Below are 19,022 nucleotides of genomic sequence, written 5' to 3' on the forward strand. Positions count from 1 at the left end.
GCTATAGATGCCACGGGCTGAGCCTGTCCCACAGCCTCCCTCCACTGCTCAAAAACTAAGCCATCTTGCTGCATTTAGCACTTCTCGGCAGACCACCCACCCAGACGCGGATACACAAACCACATGTGTGAGGAATGCTGTTCAGCTAGGAAACCAGTATCAGTATTTCAACCTTATTACTTGCACAGACGGCCCTTTTAGTGCCACTGATTTATCTTTTCAATAGCTTTGATTATTTTCCTTTAATGGCCTGGATTTATCCTTTTCTACCCTTTTGAAACTTCAGAACTCTGCGGTGGGGGATGCATGTGGTGGAAGACACGATTACGAGGGGAAAAAGAGCAAATAGCTTTGCCTTTACTCACCGTCCCCACTCTTTGGGGCCACCTATTCTGTACAGATCACCCAGCCCTGAGTTTTTACAAAAGTGGACTCAAGGGGCCTTCCCATTCAGGTGGTAGATTATTTTTGTTGTTATTTGAGAGCTGTAGGGCCCAGTTACAATTACTGGAGTGTTTTTTAGTTTGTGCCATGTATTTCTCTCCCTAGCCCTCAGGAACCACATTGGTTACCCTTCTTTAATGAAGGGGAAATTAAGACCAAGAGGCTAGGCTGACAACACAGGGCAAGCTAACCACCTCTGGAAAAGACTGAAAATGCCTCTCAAGAAGGGGACCACATAAACAGGAAGGTGTGGATACTATTACCTGGCAGAGACAGCAGAAGCATGGACATGTGCTTAGGATTTTCCATCTGGGTGGTAACCCGGACAAGGAAACCCATAAGTACCCTTAGCTGCTCCACTAATCAGAACAAACAAGTCTATTAGTTTGGGACGCTACGTCCCTGAATCACCAAGCAGAGCGGTCTGGGCATCAGGCCTTGGTTGAGCTGCCATCTCTCTCCAGGACCCCTCGTGTATCCAACTGGGAACACACAATTCTGAGAGATGGTGGAACAAATGTATTGGGGAAAACTGGCTCAGCACACTTTCTGTGTGAGAGCATGTGGAGACAACATCCTGAGTTGTCTTCAGCAGGCCCAAGATGCCCATCTTGACTTTTGTCGTGCTGGAGAACAGGCAAGGCCATTATTTTAAAATAAACAAATGAATATCTATGCTGAAACAAGGGAAGAGATTAGTCCAATTCAAGCATGCTCATTAGAAAGCTAAACTGTCAGCCAAGCCCATCTGGCACAGATGCTTCCACACCTAAAATCAGTTTCTAGTTGATAAGATACAAGGCAGTTCACTACAATCTCCTCAATGGCTTGTCAGCCTGAAGATAAGGCGAGTTTCTCAGATTTGATGTCTCTTTACTATTAAGTAGAGCACTATGGCCAAACTGAAAGTATTCTATTCTCTTTGTTGAAGTAGTTTCTCTCCTTCCTATCCAATCAAGGTAGCATTTCTTGCTGCTAAAGGAAATGCAGGGTCTTTGTCAGACTGACTCTGTCAAGCGATCCCACACTGCTTAGTTTATGAACAAAACCTTCCAGAGAAACAGGGGGAAAAGGAAAAAATATCAAGCACAAGTAACCCGGTTTATTCCAAGAACGTGCCCCACCACTTCCTGCCCAATCTCTGCAGAGCTTTAAAAACATAGTGGTTTTAGGATGCAGAAAATGGTGCTAGACACTGCGGACTCAAGAGAATGGGCGATGGACTATGTCCTCAGCTGGTTCTGATCTCTCCGTTCATTCCTCCTTAGGACCAGCATCACTTCTTGAGAAAGGCTAGGGGCTCATTTTTTTCTGTGTGTAAAGCAAAACCAAACTTTGGTTGAATGACTCTTAACAAATCAGTAAGACTATACATTGTAAAGAAAATGGAGCCACAATAGATTAGATACGAATTTAAGTAAAACACCTATTTCTGTTATCTGTACTTACATTTCAACATGGGTTTTAGAGATGGGAAATACATCTTACGAATGCCTTGTAGTTCACATAATAGCATCTATACACACATACACAGTGTATCTTTCAACATAACTACACATACACACTCCATTAAAAAAGATACTGACAGATTTATAAAACGTATTGGCCTTGCACTGTTAATCTCAAGAATACATTTTTACTTAATTTATTTTTGCACTGCATGGTAGCTCTGGCCACCGTTAAGGATCTGTCAGCATTTCCATCATAACTCTATTTTCAGAATAGTGGAGTACAAGTGCCAAAATACATATTTACAGTTTACAGACAGCGGTGGCTTTGTTTTCCTTTTAAATTGACTTCTTCAATGCATCTTTACAAGGATATTCAGGGAAGGCAGTGCCTACATGATAAAAAGCATTATATAAAACAAAAGAGGTCAAACGATGTAGACGTCCAGTCCAGGACTACACTAAACCATGGGAATTAACTCAACATTCATTGCAGCTGTAGTTGTCTCTACATCTTAGTTAGAGTTTGAGAGCAACAGTTCAAAACAAGATCATCATAGGTGTGTGTGTGTGTGTGTGTGTGTGTGTGTGTGTGTATGTGGTACATAGCATTAGTACACAAAATGCTAAAAGTGGAAAGTAATGAGGGCACAGCAAACTACTCCAGAGCTGATCACTTCCACAGTGAGAAAAATGAACACAAGTCACCAAACACAAACTTTGACCATTTCCAACACTGAACATCCAACTCCATTATCTACGTAGACTTCAAACACTTAAGAATAAAGTCTTTCTTAAATAAGTATATTAACTTGTTAAATGTATGGGGCTTGAAACGGTACATGGGATTTCATGCAGGCCTCAACTGCATATCCCAATCTTTTTAAAGATTAGCTGGGTCTGTAAAAGGTATCAGCAGAAACATTTTTGGTGGAAGAAACTTTTTAGAGGAAGAAAACCAATTTTATTGGTTCTTCCTACAAAAAGGTGGATAATTATTCCGATTAGAGAGATTTGCTTAGCAATCTAAAAACGTTTAGGCCACTCTCAAGATTTTTTTCTTCTAGAGCTTGTCTCCTGTTCTTTTCATGTTCTTCCCTCCTTTGATACAATATGCAAGCACATACAGACATACTATTTGTCTACATAGAGAGAGAGGTTCATTATGGTGAAAATACAAAATAACTGCAAACGTTTTTGTTGCTAACATGACTGCTCTATGCTAAAATAGAAGCATCTCTTTTCATACACATCCTGCCGCAAAATCAGAGGCAAAAGCTAATTTACAAGGGGGGAAAAATGTTCTGTACATACATTTTTTTCCCCCTCAAAGGACTGGGGGAAAATTTAAAGAAAGTTTATCATACTCTGGCTGGCTCAAACCATATTCATACTCACCCAATTAATTTTATTTGAAACATCTATTTATATATATACACCAAAGAAATTAAACCCTGCTATTTTTCTTTTGTGCTTAGAAAACCAAAGCCACTGTTAGGATACACATGTCAAAATATTTTTTAACAGTTTTCAAAGCTGAGCGTATATAAACGTGGCAGAACTGAGTGGGTTACTTTAAGAGAAGTATAACTATTTGAAATTAATTGAAAGGAGATTTATTATTTCTGCATTTAAAAATTAGATGAGAGCAAGAGTTGATTTTTTTCTAAAAAATTAACAGTGTGACTCTTACTCTATGGGAATTTCATGAAAAATTCATTTTGCTGTCTCCAGGAGTAGCAGACAGGTAAGTTTTCCCAAATTTTTTCAATTTACAAACTTACATTTTGACAATATTCTGAAGACATTTGCTTTATTGCCTAAATTTTAGGTCTCAAGTTTATCACTATAATAGCTTCCCTTCTTGTTATCATTTTTGTTTGGTCATTTCTTATGGTACCTAGTTTCTTGGTTAGTAACCTAAAGAACAAAAAATCTTTACATTGCCAAATCATAGTTTTTGCCACACAATTTAGTTACAAAAATAAAAATGGCCCCAACTACATATATACATGTCTAGTTAAACTACACAGATATTTTAGTTAAACCACATACATTTCTGGCTTAATTAGAATATGTGGATTAGCAGTTAGAAATTTTAAAAGACGTTTAAATTTTGCAAACAATTCCATATAAGCATTGCCCTCCCCTTTCACCTGTAAAGTTAAAAACAAAACAAAACACAACTAAAACCACACAATTCATCAGTCACCTAATGTCCAAAATGACTCAGAAAGTTCCTCCGTAATAACATTGATAGGTGGACTACACACCAAATGCTTCAAGGACAGTTCATGCCAATCATCAAGAATCATAACATTATTGAAAAAGTACACTTGTCCTCAGGGAGGACGCTTCACAGAAGTAATTTACAAGGAGCATGGCTGTATTGTAACTTTGTAAAGGAAAAAATAGTGTCTTTGGATAGAAAGAAACAATGTAAAAAAATCCCCTTTTTAAAATGCAGAAATAGCTCCATTATCAATCTGCATTTACATTACTGCCCAAAAGAATGGGTCTGGAAAGACCATTTTCTGTACAGACGCTAGTTAATCTCTGTATGAAAAGACAGCATCTGGCAAGGGAATAAACAAGGGAGATACTGGTCTATTAGCACACGTACTTTCTTAAGGCTGATCCAGTGAATGAACCTTTGGATCCAGAAGTATTTCTTCACTTCTTTTCTTTTCAGTTGAGTTCCTAGCAAAAACTTGGAAATTGAGCTGTTCTCATTTTGCATTTCTCCATTAATGGAGAGGATGGAATAATGACACCAAAAGTACTTTGGTTTTTTTTTTTTCTTTTAAAAATAATTTGCTTTCTTTTGCATGCCACAGGACAGATTTCTAGTTCAAAACAGGGTACATCAAGAACAAAAATATCCCCCCTCCCCAACCATCTTTATTTTCACCATTACAAGAAATCCTTCTGGAAACACAAGCAAGTCACTAAACAGTATCGAACCACTGACTCTACAAGTTAATACATAATCTGTTATGGCAGAATAACCAGGAATTTTCCCCCAAAGAAAGATTTTAATTTTCCAAATATAAAAGAGTCTAAGAGGATCATATGTGAACAAAAACCTCTTATTCCAAGTTTTACGGTAAAATGGATAACACACTGGCAGCTGAAGAAAGCTGAAACTCTAATAAATAGATCCAAATTAAGAATTTCTACAACATTTCTTTAGAAAACAGAACCAGAATTCCTTTTTTTAAAATGATGATCCTATGGAATGCCTTCACTTCCATATTTACCTAATATTATAACAGTAAAACAGACACAAGAATGTTGATGACAGCTCAACGATGCTGGATGCAGGACGTTTACAGATACACTTTTGTTTAAAAGTCCTACAGGTTTATTGACTAAGGCTAGAGAGCAATTCATATGATCCTATTTGGTGCATTTTCTACCATGGTCCAAGATCATTATATGGATACAGCCAAGGACTGGGCCCCAACTTTCAGGAAAAAGACCACAAAGAAGAAAATCAGGATGGTTATTTGGTCCCCCCAGTTGATAATCTGAGTCCTGGAACTGGAAAAACAAAAGGTGGAAAATATAGACTGCAACAAGTGGAAGGACTTGGAAAAAGTTGGTGGAGAGTAGCACAGTATACGAGTAAGGTCACTGGGCTTGGGATGGCAAGGGCATTGCATTGAAAGAGCATCCACGGGACCAAGTACTTATAATGTCTTGTGGTGTCATTCCCTCAACGACTTTAGAATATCTGTATGCGATAATAAATAGATCAGTTATGTAATAAGGCAGTGTGTTGAATATGCATTCGTCCTGTGGAATGAATCACCACAGAGAGAGACGTGATACCAGACACATTCTTTAAGTTTTCTTGTGTTGTGTTTGATTTGTTTGTTTTCAAGGCTATCCAGGCTAACTCTTCCCGGGGATTTCCTTGGAGAGAAGAGTGGTCCGCTGAGGCTGGTTTGCTTAACCTCTCCTTGATCAAGAGATGATGACTGGCTTTAAAGAAAAATAAAGCTGAAGGTTGTTTGATTTTTATTTTTTCCCTTTTGGTTGCATCATTCTGAGTGTTTTCATATAAACAAACAAAAAAATAATCACAACCAAAAAAAAAAAAAAAACAATAGTTTCTGATGCATCCAGTTGTTGTATCCTCAGGATGTTCCAGATGTTTCCAGGTAACTCTGTAGTTTACGGACTGTAGTTTTGTCCAGGGAGCAAAGATCGAAATCAAATGTCGTGTTTGTGATATGAAAGTGTCCAGTTTCTTCTATAAGGTTCACGATCTAGAGGAGTAAAGAAGAGAAAATTTGGGCAATAAGCAATAGATATCAAAAGGCAAAGACAGAGAGAGATGGAGGGGGTCAAATATGGAACCAAGTGTTTCATATTCTCCTTTAGAGCAAGAAGGTCCCATTACTATTAGTGTCACCAAATGATCTCTTAGCCAATTTGTTAAGCCAAAGGAATATTAACGCTTTGAAATACTCAGTGAGAGAAGATTACCTCTTCTCATCATTCATAGCTTTTAAAATGATTTCTGCTTTCAAGTCATCAGCGGACTATTTTACTATAGGGGTAGGAGTGGGTGTGGGCGGTTAGGGGGAGATAGAATTTCAAGACCTCTTTAAAAATTAGTTACTGACTCAATGGACAGTATCTATACTTAATAGATATAAGGAAATTCCAGCCTAGAAATAACAAAACGCCTTATAAAAAAGTACACACACACACATATAATAATGACCATTTTTCTCTCTGATTATTGTTGAAAATTTAGCAAATATAAGGACCCCCAAAGAAAAAAATAGAAACCATCTACAATCCCACCCCCTGAAGATCATGGGTAGTGACTGGAAGAGGGCTCAAGGGAGGCTTCTGGGTGCTGGAGCTGTTTTGTTGCATGATTTGGGCACAACTTACGAAAAGATGCGTTCACTTTTTAAAACTTCATCTAGCTGGACATTTTGTTATACTTCAACAAAAAAATGAATGAAAACCTATATTTATTACTTATAGTCAAGTTCAGTTGATAGCCTTGAGCATTTGGGGGTGATGAGTATTATCTAGAAAAAGAAAGGATGCCTTTGTCTCCCCGTTTGGAATAGTTACACCTCATTTCTTATTGTATTGGCTCCAATTTTCAGAAATATGATAAACAAAAGTGGTGACAGAGGTACTGTTGTCTTGCCCTGGCTTTGAGGAGGATGCTTCTAAGGTTTCAACATTAAGAATGATTTCACTTATTGGTTTGAGAGAATCTTTTATCATGTTACGTGTCTTTCCATGCCTATTTTACTAATAATTTTATCAGAAATGGATGCTGTGCCTGGGTAGTGTGGGTTTTAGGTCGCTACATTGTGGGTAATCTGGGATGGAGGGGGGTTAATTTTAGTAAGCTTTGCGGAGGAGAGAGGAAAATTAACATCAGGGTGAAAGAAAAAAATATTTGTGTAGAGAAAACAATTGGCTAACTCTTCCATTTATTTTTAGTCTCTGTTACTCCTTTTCTATGACTTGCTTCCAACTCTAGTTCAATAATCTTTAAAAAGAGAATATTTTTATTTATGTAGCCTATTATTCATTCAGTGAAGTTTAGATTACCTAATTTCAGTCTGAAAACAGCAGAATGGACACTTTTGATGTTCTCTCCTTTCAATTAGTTTTCTTTAAAAAACAGTAAATTGGTGAACTATTTCCTACAGGTCAGCGGCACTCCGTAGAAAATGTGTTCCCCATTCCTGACATATTTGACTTCCACAGAAGCATAAAACACATACTGAACCTCAATCCAATTAATTGCACAACTCCAGACTGAGCTGTTATTGCCTTATTCAACCTCCCGAACTATTTTTTACAGATATAACTATGTCTTTAATAATAAAACAAGTTACTCCCATTGTGAAACCATAACAGAAACAGCACACTGCCTACCTAATATCCACGTATCCCTTCTCTTTTACTAACAGAAGCTTGATTTTCTGAGAGTGGCAACATGCCCAGCTAAAACGCTTCCTCCCCAGATCTACCTGCAGCCCTGGGCAGATGCTGCTACTTACAATCTATCTGTGAGAGGTCACTGAGCTTTCAGGAAAATTTTTGAAAAGCTTCAGGTGCCTTTTGCCCTCTGCCCCTCTCCCTGTCTGGAATGAAGATGCAATCCTGGGAGTGCAGCAGCTCTCTCCTCTCCAGAGGATGAATGCAAGATGTGAAAGATGGCAGAGCAGGAAGGCAAGGAGTCCATGTCCTCAGTGGCATCCTTTAAGCCACGCATTGACCATGAATTACTTACCTCCAGGCCAATTATTATACGGCAGGGTGGAGAGGGAGCCTTATTTGCTTAAACCACTAGACCCAGGGTTCTATTACATGCTTCAAGAGATTATTAGAAGGGGTGTTCCCAATTGTGGTTAAAGTACTACATTCACATTAGAATTTATCAAGCACGATCTTATCACTAAGACTATAAGATCAAAAATGGACATTCATTTGTTTTATTAGTTAATAATTATAGAGCTTTGGATAAGTCACCCACACATATCTACATAGAGACACACACAGCTATGTCCCACACACAGACCTTTCAAGGCAATCAAATACTTACTACACATTTAACATCGATTGAATTAAGAGTACTTTCCAGGGTAAGTAATCTTTTTTGCCACATTGTGTAGAAATACTGTAGACCTAGTGAAAATGTGTAAACCTCAGGATAGAAACCAATAGCCTGGTCAGAGAGCTCTTTCAGGATAGAAACAAACAAGCTTTCAATTTATACAATAGAGGCAAATGACCATTATTCCACAGTGTGACTCCTCTCCCCAACTAGCTGGCCAGTAGGTAAGTGATAAAGCATTCAGAATAGAGTCTTCACTTTGGCATATCGATTTCTAACTCTGCTCACTATTTGAATGGCACTGGACAGAACATTATAACCTCTGAGCCTCAGTTTCCTCATCGGTAAAATGGGGATCATGCCACCTGCTCTAACTATCACACAGGGTTGTGCAGAGGATGAAATAAAATACTGTAAATGAAGCTTCTTTATCAACTGTCAGTTGCTACACAGATCAGAGCAACGCGATTATGATTACCATATAAATGTAAACCTATCCTTAATTATCTGGGAGGTAACTATACAGCACATGAATTATCAGACCCAGCACTTTCTCCTCCTCCCTTCATTGACTGTTAGCATTTCATTAGCACTAAAACAAATGAAGCAGGGAAAACGCCAGAAGCTAAAACTCAGAAAAGGCCTACTTTAATTTTTTAAAAAATAACAATAATAAAAGTTTTCACGGGGAAGGGAAGAAAGGGAGGAGAACAGTAGGTGAAGGGAAGTCGTTGAAATGACAAACTAAAACCACAATGTGGGGGTAAAAGTACAGGCTTACATTTTCCCTTTAAAATGACAGGGAACTCACCCTCTTAAGAAAATAGCTTTCCCTGACTCGATACAGCTGCTCACTAATTACTTAACAATAAGTAGAAAACAGAGCAATAAAAATATCTTCTAGAAAAAGCCACTTGATTTTAAAGCAAAAAAGACACACTTGCCCACTAGGAAATTCAGTCCCCTCATCGCACATGCCTTGTAATACCTTGTAGGTTCATTCACGGTCTCGTACTTCCTCCACGACGAGCACGCCCACCCCGCCTGCAGCCACACACACACAAAGAAACGAAGGGGATCTGATCAATCTAAGTAAATGAGCCCCGCATTTTTATGGGAGCTCATGAGAATGCATGGAGGTAGATGCACACAGCCTGAAAGCAGCAGTAGCGGGAGCAGTTGGGATGTTCGGGACTATTTGCCAAAGAGAACAGCATTAATGATTTGAATTATTAGAGCATGTACCCACATCCTCAATTAAGTCAAGACTTAGTAAGGAAAAATAAACGTGCGTTCCGTTCCAGGAATCCTGATGGTTGGAACATCAGAAACACTGCGTTACATGCTTTATTCCAATGTCACAAGCCACAAAGCCTGAAAACATCCCACTGGTCCCTGAAAGGACGCCGCTCCACCTTTCTACAGGAATCCCCGGCTCTGCTGATGCCATGTGGCTCTACCGCCGTGTCGTTACCCTGCATCACACTGCGGTAAGGAATGCCCCTCCAAAATAATCAAGATAGAGTGGCCGCAGATAAGGAAAGCAGGCAAGGGAGCAGGTATGTACGGTAATGGCAAAGGAAGAGCATGTAAACTGCTTAACTCGTTCTTCAGATGATGGCTGTTGTGAAAACATTTGTGATGGATTATTTCCTGCCACGCCAGCCTTTCAGGGGGTACTACACAGGAGATTTGGTTTTTATTTTTAAACAGCTAAAATCCACTTGTTAAATCTGTGGTTCCTTCCCCCAACCGTGGTTTTTAATTATAAAAAGGTAGATGCATTATTTTTAGTCTGATTATATTTTTTAAAAACCAAGGTTCTTTCCACCGGAAGCAGCCTCTTCACTGAGTGGGTAGTAATGGACAAGCTTTGCTATAACTGCTTCTGCCTGGAGCAGAGTCAGGTCTGGGCTAAGTTGGGTCTTTCCACAGAATGGCCTCGGCTATGGACAGGGAAGCACTGTCTCTACCACATGACAATGTGTGTGCCCAGCCCTGGGTTAAGAGGCAGGCCATCAGGCTCCAACCTGCAAGGGATTCTAAAACACGGCAGGCAGTCTCCCAGGACAGAGAAAATCATTCTCAGGAGAACACTTCTCAGCAGGGTTCTCCACGTTGTTAGAAGGAATACTCTGATACACCACTCACTCCCCATCTTCCTGAAGATAATTCTGAAAGTAAAAGAGCTGTTATCTTAATTGCTAAACTGTCTTCTAAGGAAGCCCTGGTTTTCCTCAGAGCTTTTTTTCCTTTCTAAGTAGGATGCAAATCCAGACTCAGAGCTGAATTTCTGGGGAGTTTAGAAGTGCTCAATCTCCTTTTCCAAATAAATGTGGAACACTTGGTTTAAAGAAGAATCAAATCATTAGTCAGTCCTAGGCACTGGCACATCTCTGAGTTTGACTGGGTCTACTGTACTGTATTTTTACCTTATGGAAAAGTGGGTTAAGAATACATGCTCTCTTGTTCCAGTGCTTTCTGTTCATTAAACTAGATGCTGGGTGCCGGCACTGCATGTCCCCAGAGTAAAACAAAGATATTAACCACTTTTTGTGAGCCAAATAAAACTGTCAGACCAGATTTTTTGATAGGATGCATTTAATAGGAAAAGACCTAGGATGTGATCCTGGGCTCACCAGAAATTCTGTCTCAGGTGTTTAGGTCCGCATGGTGGAGAATACATAGACTTTGAGGAATGCATTCCACAACATGAGCAGCCCTCAAGGTGGAAAATAACATCAGTCCCCAATAGCGCGATGTTTTACAATAGGAATTAATTAAGCAGTAAACCGTGGCAGGACACGCATCACGGTATCATAATCACAAGCCTCAGCTGCACTACAAGGCAAAAGGCCAAAGAGTGAGAGCTTTCAACTGGCCTGGGAATGCAATTAGAGGGAAGCGCTGTGCGCCCTAGAGTGCCTTTATGCCAGGTTAAAAATCCATAGCTATCACTCTCTCCCTCTAGAGCACTAAAATAATCCACTTCGATGAAATTCTCGAGGAAACCCGCTTCCCTCACAATTCTTTCACAGGTCAAAATAAAGGACAATGTGAAATTGGGGATGCCAATGACACCCCAAGGTAAGACCCTGCCCAACGGCCCGGCCTCCTCGACTCACTGGCTAGGCTTTCTTTGTGAAGGTGTCCCAACTCTGCCCATTGTCCCGCGAGACTCACTGTGCCGGCCCAGCTTGCGCGTTAACAGCTTTATTGGACAACTGCTCCACAGTGCTTCAGAGCTGGTGTTCGGGAAGGGCTGAGAAAATCAGCTAACAGACTTAACCATCACCGTTCAGTCAACTAGCCCCAAATAATTGGTAAACGGCAGGCTGAACAATTTTCAATTCTACAGAAGAAAGCTGAAGAAAAACACTACCAAAGTACTAGAATATATCTCAGGGTAAACCACGCAGATCCAGCTCCCCTACCCATTCCTCACTTAAATGGAAATGCAAGCAATGCAACTTATCTTCAATTAAGAATCATAGGTCTGTAGTCTTTTGCTCAAATCTGAAACTCTAGACGGGCTAAAAAGCTTATCAGACCAGAGAACTTGGCAAGTTCGAGAGTATGTATTTATAGATTTAAGCAAAAATGTATACAGAATATAAATGTGACCATCAGCCATTAAACATTAAAAAAAATAACCCACATACAGCTGGGGTAGATTAAGTACTAACTTCAAGTCATTTAAGAGTATTTAAAAAAAAAATTCAAACAGTGAAATAATCTACAAACGTACCCTGGAATTTAGAACACAACCTTCTCTTTGGATGTTAAAGAAAAATTACTTTCTCAATAGCCACTGTTAACGCAATGGACGCCCGCCCGCACTGTAACGGTATGAAAACTAAAAACCACCCTTCTTATCTTCTCAAAACATCAAATTGTACTAATAGAAGTTTCCCACTCTACAAGTATTCCACAGTTGAGTTCATAATAATAGAATGTATGTTATACCAGATAAGAGAAATGAGGAAAATATTTATTTTCCTTAGAATAGCACTGGCAAAAGGTTACTAAATTGAATCACAAATGTTTACAACACTTGACTGAAATTCTTATCACTGTTTTCCCATGAAACCAGAAGCCTGGCCCCACAGGCTTCTGCATTCCTACTATCCCCTCCCTCAGCCCACATTACGGCATCAGCTGGCCATGGGATCGCTATATTCCAGCATCATCACCTCCGCAAGTGCCCACTTCTCATCGTCTGCAGCACCAGGGGAGGGAGACAATCTCGGCAAAGCTCCAAAGCAGACTGCTAGGCAGCCTCGGAAACGAGCACCCTCCCCAAATACTTCCGCAGGTGGCAGTAGCCTAGTCCTGACAATGTGAGGTTGGTGTGGTCTCCAGGTGTTATCACACTACCCCAGGACACACTGGGCCTTGAGACTTCTGGAAAGGGTTGATGGTTGTGCTAAAAAGCATTTCTCACCTGCTGCAGAATGTGCCTTTCCCTCAGTGTCATTAACCTTCTGTGAAGCTCTACCAGTTCATCTAGGTATGCCTGAAAGAGAGGACCCCCCCAAAAGAAGAAGCACTTTAGGATGTCGTTCAAAAATAAAAGAATAAATACATAGGAACATACAAGCAGCGGTTGGAGGTTCCCCATTCTACCGCCCTACCCCAGGCTGCGTGGACTCCGTGCCCAAGGCTTCTGTAGAGCAAGTCTCTCTTGGCCGAGTATTACCACTATAAAGCCAGCTTTTTAAAAAAGGGCAATTCTTGTACTTATTTGCTCTCAACAAGATTCAAGAGAGCAGACTCACCCTCTCCCAACAATGCCTCCACAGAGAGAAGGGATACTCAATGGTAAATTATGAGTTTAAACATGTTATCACAAGCTACTTTCATTTTTTTTATTCTTCCATTTTAGAAGCTTTTTAACCAAGAGAAAAAAATTCTAAGTTTGAACATGGAGGTAGCAATGCACATTGCCAATTATGTCAGGACAAATTCTTAAAGAAAAAAAGGCCTTTCTGGCCATACCTAACATTGCTAGTAAACACCAAGTGATGGAACAGAAGAATGTCTTAGGAAAAATAGAGATCACTATCCAAATTAACACCCAGTTTGTCAAGAGCTCCCCTGCAAGGGCAGAGGTGCACCTCTCTCTCCACATGCTCACACCATGAGTCTTTGTTAGCATAACTGCATGGGTGTTCTAGCACCATTTGCAGTGAAGGCAAAGGAAAGGTTTATGAAGCATTAGCCAGGTCTGCCCTGGTCCTGCAAACCACATTAGGATCCTGCCCACAACAGGAGACTAACCCCCAACAGGTCTTAAAGTCAGATTTCAGATGCACGATGCACACTTGGGGAAAGCCCACTGCTCCAGGGTCAGATGTTCTGCTCACTGACCCTTCTACCTCCATCACGATTTTCTTACCTCCCAATTCAACTTGCCTGAAATCCCTTGGCAATGTAGGCATCATGGGAAATGGTAGCATGAGACCAAGCTTAACAATGAAAATATAAGCAAGAGTTGGAAAATAAACTACAAAGCACAGGGAAGAAAAAGTGCTGGTCATCTGGGGGTCTCACGCACTTCTGATGAAGGAATGAAAGGAGAACCCGCGAGGATGATCAAGGAAAACACCAAGAAATAAAAGACGCGTCGGTGCTGCAGCACTTGTAGTAATGGGCTGGAAACCTACCTTGTCACAGTCACCATTCTTTATTTGCTTATCTGATTTGCTTTGCTTTATTGGACTTTTCACTTCAAGAATCTAGGGATCAAAGAGAACACGGTTAAATTTGATTTAAGCCCTTCTTAGCCAACCAGCCACCTAAACAAAGGCACATACGAATGAAACGTCATACAATCACATGACTTTCCAAATAACGTTTCTCCTCTACAAATTTTCTTTCTTCTCTTCTAATCTTACTTTTTCTTGGAAAATAAATTACATATATCTGAAATGCTGAGTCAGGGCAATAGAACGTTAAAAAAAAAAAAAAAAAAGTTGATGATAAGGAAATTGATCTAAGCTTCCAAGGCTGCTTCTCTTCTGTGACAACACTCTCACACATATGTACAGCAGCTGAGTTATACTGGATTATAGGCCCCTCTGGCAAGAATTTTTTCCTATTCATTCTGCTGTTTCAGCATGACTTCCAGTGCTCGAGACACTAGGGGTGAGAGAACAAACACTCAAACGCCCTTTGTAGTACCTGACTTTCAGATTCTAAAAATGACTCAGATCTACCAAATTGATGCAGCTTTGGAAGTAAAGACGGCCACCAGTTACACTGGTTGCTCCCAATTTGGGATCCTCCAACTCAAGAAATAAAGAGCCAGGATTATCTTCTGCGTTTCAAGAAATGATGTGTTTATCCATTATAAAACACCAGTGTCTTTCCTTCCCTAAACTGAACCAATTACAGCTCAGGTTATGAACGGTGGTTTTGCACACTGTTCAGAAGCTTCCACGGGGAGCTAGGTTTCTAATTCATAAAAAGGAGAAACAAATTATTATGTAATAAATCCAGTTGATTTATTAGAATCTTCAAAATTGAGGATTATGAGGGAAATATTTTTAAATGGCCCTTGCTTAAAATAGCTGAGAACCACTAAATTTATTGATGAGTGTTTACAAATGTATATAAACATAAAAAGCAACGTTATTTGTCTGTTTCATGATAATCTCATTACCAAGTGAGTTATTATAATCTGAAGCTAATATTAAGGAGGAAAATGACAAATAAAGGACATATTTCAGAAGGCTCATATTCCTACTGCTCTCTTCGTTATCCATTCTCTGCTCTGCCACACACACACAAATCACAGTTCTATTCAAAAGTCTACCATATTCCATAACACAAAGAAGATTTTAAAAATGAGTCCACTTTTAATTTGTAGTAGAAAGACCCTTGATTGGGCTCAGAAACCTAAGTTCAGGTCCTCGCCCTATCATTTAACATTTTTGGGTCTCAAAAATGAGAGGAAATGAGAGATATGAACAAGACAGTGTCCAGATTCTCGTTCAGCTGTAAAATTTTATACTAATAAACATTTTACTTGTTGAGGATAGGACTGTGACATGCTAGAAAAGATCAAATACTCCTAAAATGGTATATTTTCCTTTGAATTTAGAATAATGTACAAGTAAAAGAAGAGAGCTTCTAACAGTCTTTCCTGAGAATCGCCTTAATTTCTTTATTTTTAACATTAAGATAACCAGATGACCAATATGACCAGGCTAACTTAAAATACAATACTTTTGGCAACACAAGGAAATTACTTAATTGCAGAGGCAAGACAATCGTTTTTAACATGCTCCATGGTAAAGGAAACCAAACACTCCACTACATTCAGAATTTCCTTCTCTCTATTGTTGTTGGAAATGAGACCTCAGGGGAGCTCAGAGACCTAGTAGTAAGTAGGTCAGTAGATGGCACTCCTCGCCAACTCAGATACGGGCTGGGCAAAGCAGAGACAATTTGCTGAGATTTCAGGCGAAAGAAACAAACAGCGCGTGCCTGCTTGCTTTGCGCCTTAGGAAACTGAATTTTGTTCCCATCATATCTCACCCTGCCCCCCCATTCCATCCCCCAAGTCATTGCGCTAGGGGGTCAAAGCGACTGAGAACTCTCTATTTGCAATGGAACTTTGCTCACTAGGTTTAGAGAGTTCTACCACCTTCAAAGCAGAAAATAGAACATTCGGGGCACTTAAGTCCCACCCTACACATTCCGTAAGCGCTACAGCACAGAAAGCCAAGCTACATTGAAATCCTAGTTTCTTTCTTCTGAAGCAGCAGTGGCAGGAACAAAAGCTCTTGGTGTCAGTGATCCGCCTCAAGTTACTGAGTGGCTGCCCAGAGAGGCCTCAGTTAATCTTCCTTCTTTGATCTCTCCCTGCTCCAAAATAAACAGCTTTGTCAAAACCTCATTCTGAGAGAGCTGAGCTATGCTGAAGACAATTGTTTTATTTATGATCATTTCTTATCTTTAAGGAAACGACTCCAGAATATAAAAGTCCAGCACCTTGTCTTCCACAGGCTTATTTCAAACCAGTTTAACTGGATAGACTCTTTAATTTTATTCAACATGCTTTGCAGGCTGATAGGTGATTTATAATATTCTGAATATTAACTTGGATCCAATAGATCACTTTCTTCCGGGCCCCTCCCCCGTCCCACCCCATACTTTCAGCCAAAGAGGAATTGGAATTTTGATTTTGTTTGAAATTCACATAAGAGAGATTTGGAGTTAAAAAAAAAACATCACTGGTTAAAATGGCACAGCACTATTATTCCCTACTAAGCTCGGAGAGAAACAGCCACCCAGACCGCCAAGAGGCACTGTTTATACACACGGTCGTCTCTGAAAATAGAACTGTGATTAGTTGCACTTCTATCCTTAATCTGAGGATATGGCTTGAGAATCAAATTTTCAAGATTATTATTTTTCTGTATCCCTTAGTGAGGACTGACAACTCAAGTATTCAGCAGATGGATTCTCTACTGATAGGTCTTTCATGTTAATGATCACTACTAGCTTCTAACGATACTCAGGTTAATTACTTGCTTTGTTGATATGTGGCACTCTCTCTGTTCACTTTTTTTCAATACTTAGGAAATGTTTGACTCAATTAGCACTTTCCATCTTCCCTACTCCCTGGAAGATTTGAGAAGAGGTAAGAAAAACTCACCTTTGCCTGGTAATTTACAGAAACTTGAGAGATCATTATCAACTTGCGGAAAGAGAGCAGCCAAGGAGTATGGAAGAAGGAAACACAGGGTCTTCCCTCCCATTTCACAGTGAAGCCCTCCCAGGATGTTTTCATCTACTTTATTTGATGCGAAGTTTCCGATTATCACACACACATTCAAATATAAGACTAAAAACACATTCCAGAGTGAAATTTAAGTGACTTTTATATTTTTAAGAAATTTTTACTATTTCACTTCATCGGCATGGAAAACAAAGGAAGACAGGTAATTTTTTAAGAAGTCTTAGAACGCTGATTGAAAGGGACAGCATCACACTTGATCCAATGCAGGTGATGTGAGGGGTTAAGAAATCAATAAACAAAGTTTTAAAAACCCTTTCTTGCTCTCTCAGTTCCAAGACACAGCTCCAAGGAGGTAGGCACTCTTGTGGCACATGCATTTCCTACCCTAGACTAGCTAAAAGTGAAAGCATATGGACTTTCTTATTATGCTTATAGGTGCATGGAGAAAGTGACATATAACTGAGTATTCCTGACAGATTGATGATTCACATGTGTGAAGCTACATTTGTCGAATAAACATGCCAAGGAACCGGTGGTATGCTATTTAATCGGATAAAGTAATTTTTACCCTCTCCAGATAGATGATATTATTATTCATTTTTGTTGTTTTGCTAGACAGGTGGAAAAAAAAAAGTCTGACAAAGAATCCAAACCTTTCCCTGAAGCCAGGGTCAGCTCCAGACTGCCAATCCAGGAAGAGTTTAGGGGTAGCTATTAGGTTTGAAGGGTACAAAAGGGGGCTTGTTGGAGCTGCATTTATTTAGCAAGCACAGTCTTAACGCTGACTGGAAAGATGCTGAAGGAGCTTAATGAGAGGCACAAAGCACACCCTAAAAGCCCTTCACTTCTGGCACTACCACAGCCGTCACCCATGAAGTATCCTAATTCTAACACACCACCCACTGGAAGCAGAAATCCGGCCTAAATATATTTAAATTGGATATAAAAATATATTCAAGGTCCAAATTCTATTCTTTTGCCAGTTCATACTGAAGCACAAATTTACAAAAGAATCCTGAGTTATCTAGCTAGCCAGCCCAGGGCTCTTCTCAACTGACTGGTGATGATGGTTATGCGCTTAGTCGTCACTTTCCCCTGAAATGCTTGACTTGCAGTGGTGGTGCAAGCTGGCTGGGCCGTGGGCATGGCTGGCCCTGGAGAAGCAGCAACGCATGGACCGCAGGGAGTCAGGATGAGGAAGAAGAATGCGCTAACTTCCTGCAGAGCTAGTCTGTAAGAGATGAGGCTGGGCTTTGCATCCATACCTGGACACCAAGAAACTGCAGCTGAACCGTAACTGGTGAGGTAAAGAACCCCGATATTATTCCTACTTAATAATGGAGGCTGTAAGTTGTAGATAAACCTTATAAATGAGGAATTTTAAATTTTAAGAGATCTTTGCTTATCTTCAGCTATCAAATCACATTTTCCCAGCAAAACAAAGATCACAAATTCAGCTATCAAATCTTCAGCTATCAAATCACACTTTCCCAGTAAAACAAAGATCACAAATTCAAGGACAAAACCAATCAAAATTGTAGGACACCTGTGCAACAGAATAATTTTGGAAAAATGCAGTTCTTTTCTTTTCAAGTTAATAATATTCATAGGGTAACTTGAATTAAGCAATTATTGTAGAGGTCACAGGGAATTCGTCTAAACAGAGATAATAACTTACAGTAATGGGAGTATCAACTCAATGCACGATGAGGCTTTTACAATATTCATGATACTTTAAAATGGTTTATTTTAGTAAGCATTTAAAATACCCCAATCT

General features: G+C 39.8%; 1 protein-coding gene across 2 annotated transcripts in view; it reads right to left on the reverse strand.

Moving 5' to 3' along the window:
- Positions 1–462: 462 nt before the first annotated feature.
- Positions 463–19,022, reverse strand: part of MLLT3 (MLLT3 super elongation complex subunit) — a 259,472-nt gene continuing 240,912 nt past the window's right edge. For both annotated transcript variants that reach the window (XM_058565879.1, XM_058565881.1), the window contains exons 9-11: positions 14,163–14,234; positions 12,941–13,012; positions 463–6,166 (exon numbers count right to left, since the gene is read on the reverse strand). In XM_058565879.1, the coding sequence (XP_058421862.1) occupies positions 6,035–6,166; positions 12,941–13,012; positions 14,163–14,234 (276 nt within the window). In that variant the 3' untranslated portion in view covers positions 463–6,034. The remainder of the gene's footprint in view (positions 6,167–12,940; positions 13,013–14,162; positions 14,235–19,022) is intronic.

Source organism: Diceros bicornis, chromosome 22 (genome assembly GCF_020826845.1).
Source record: "Diceros bicornis minor isolate mBicDic1 chromosome 22, mDicBic1.mat.cur, whole genome shotgun sequence".
NCBI lineage: Eukaryota > Metazoa > Chordata > Mammalia > Perissodactyla > Rhinocerotidae > Diceros > Diceros bicornis.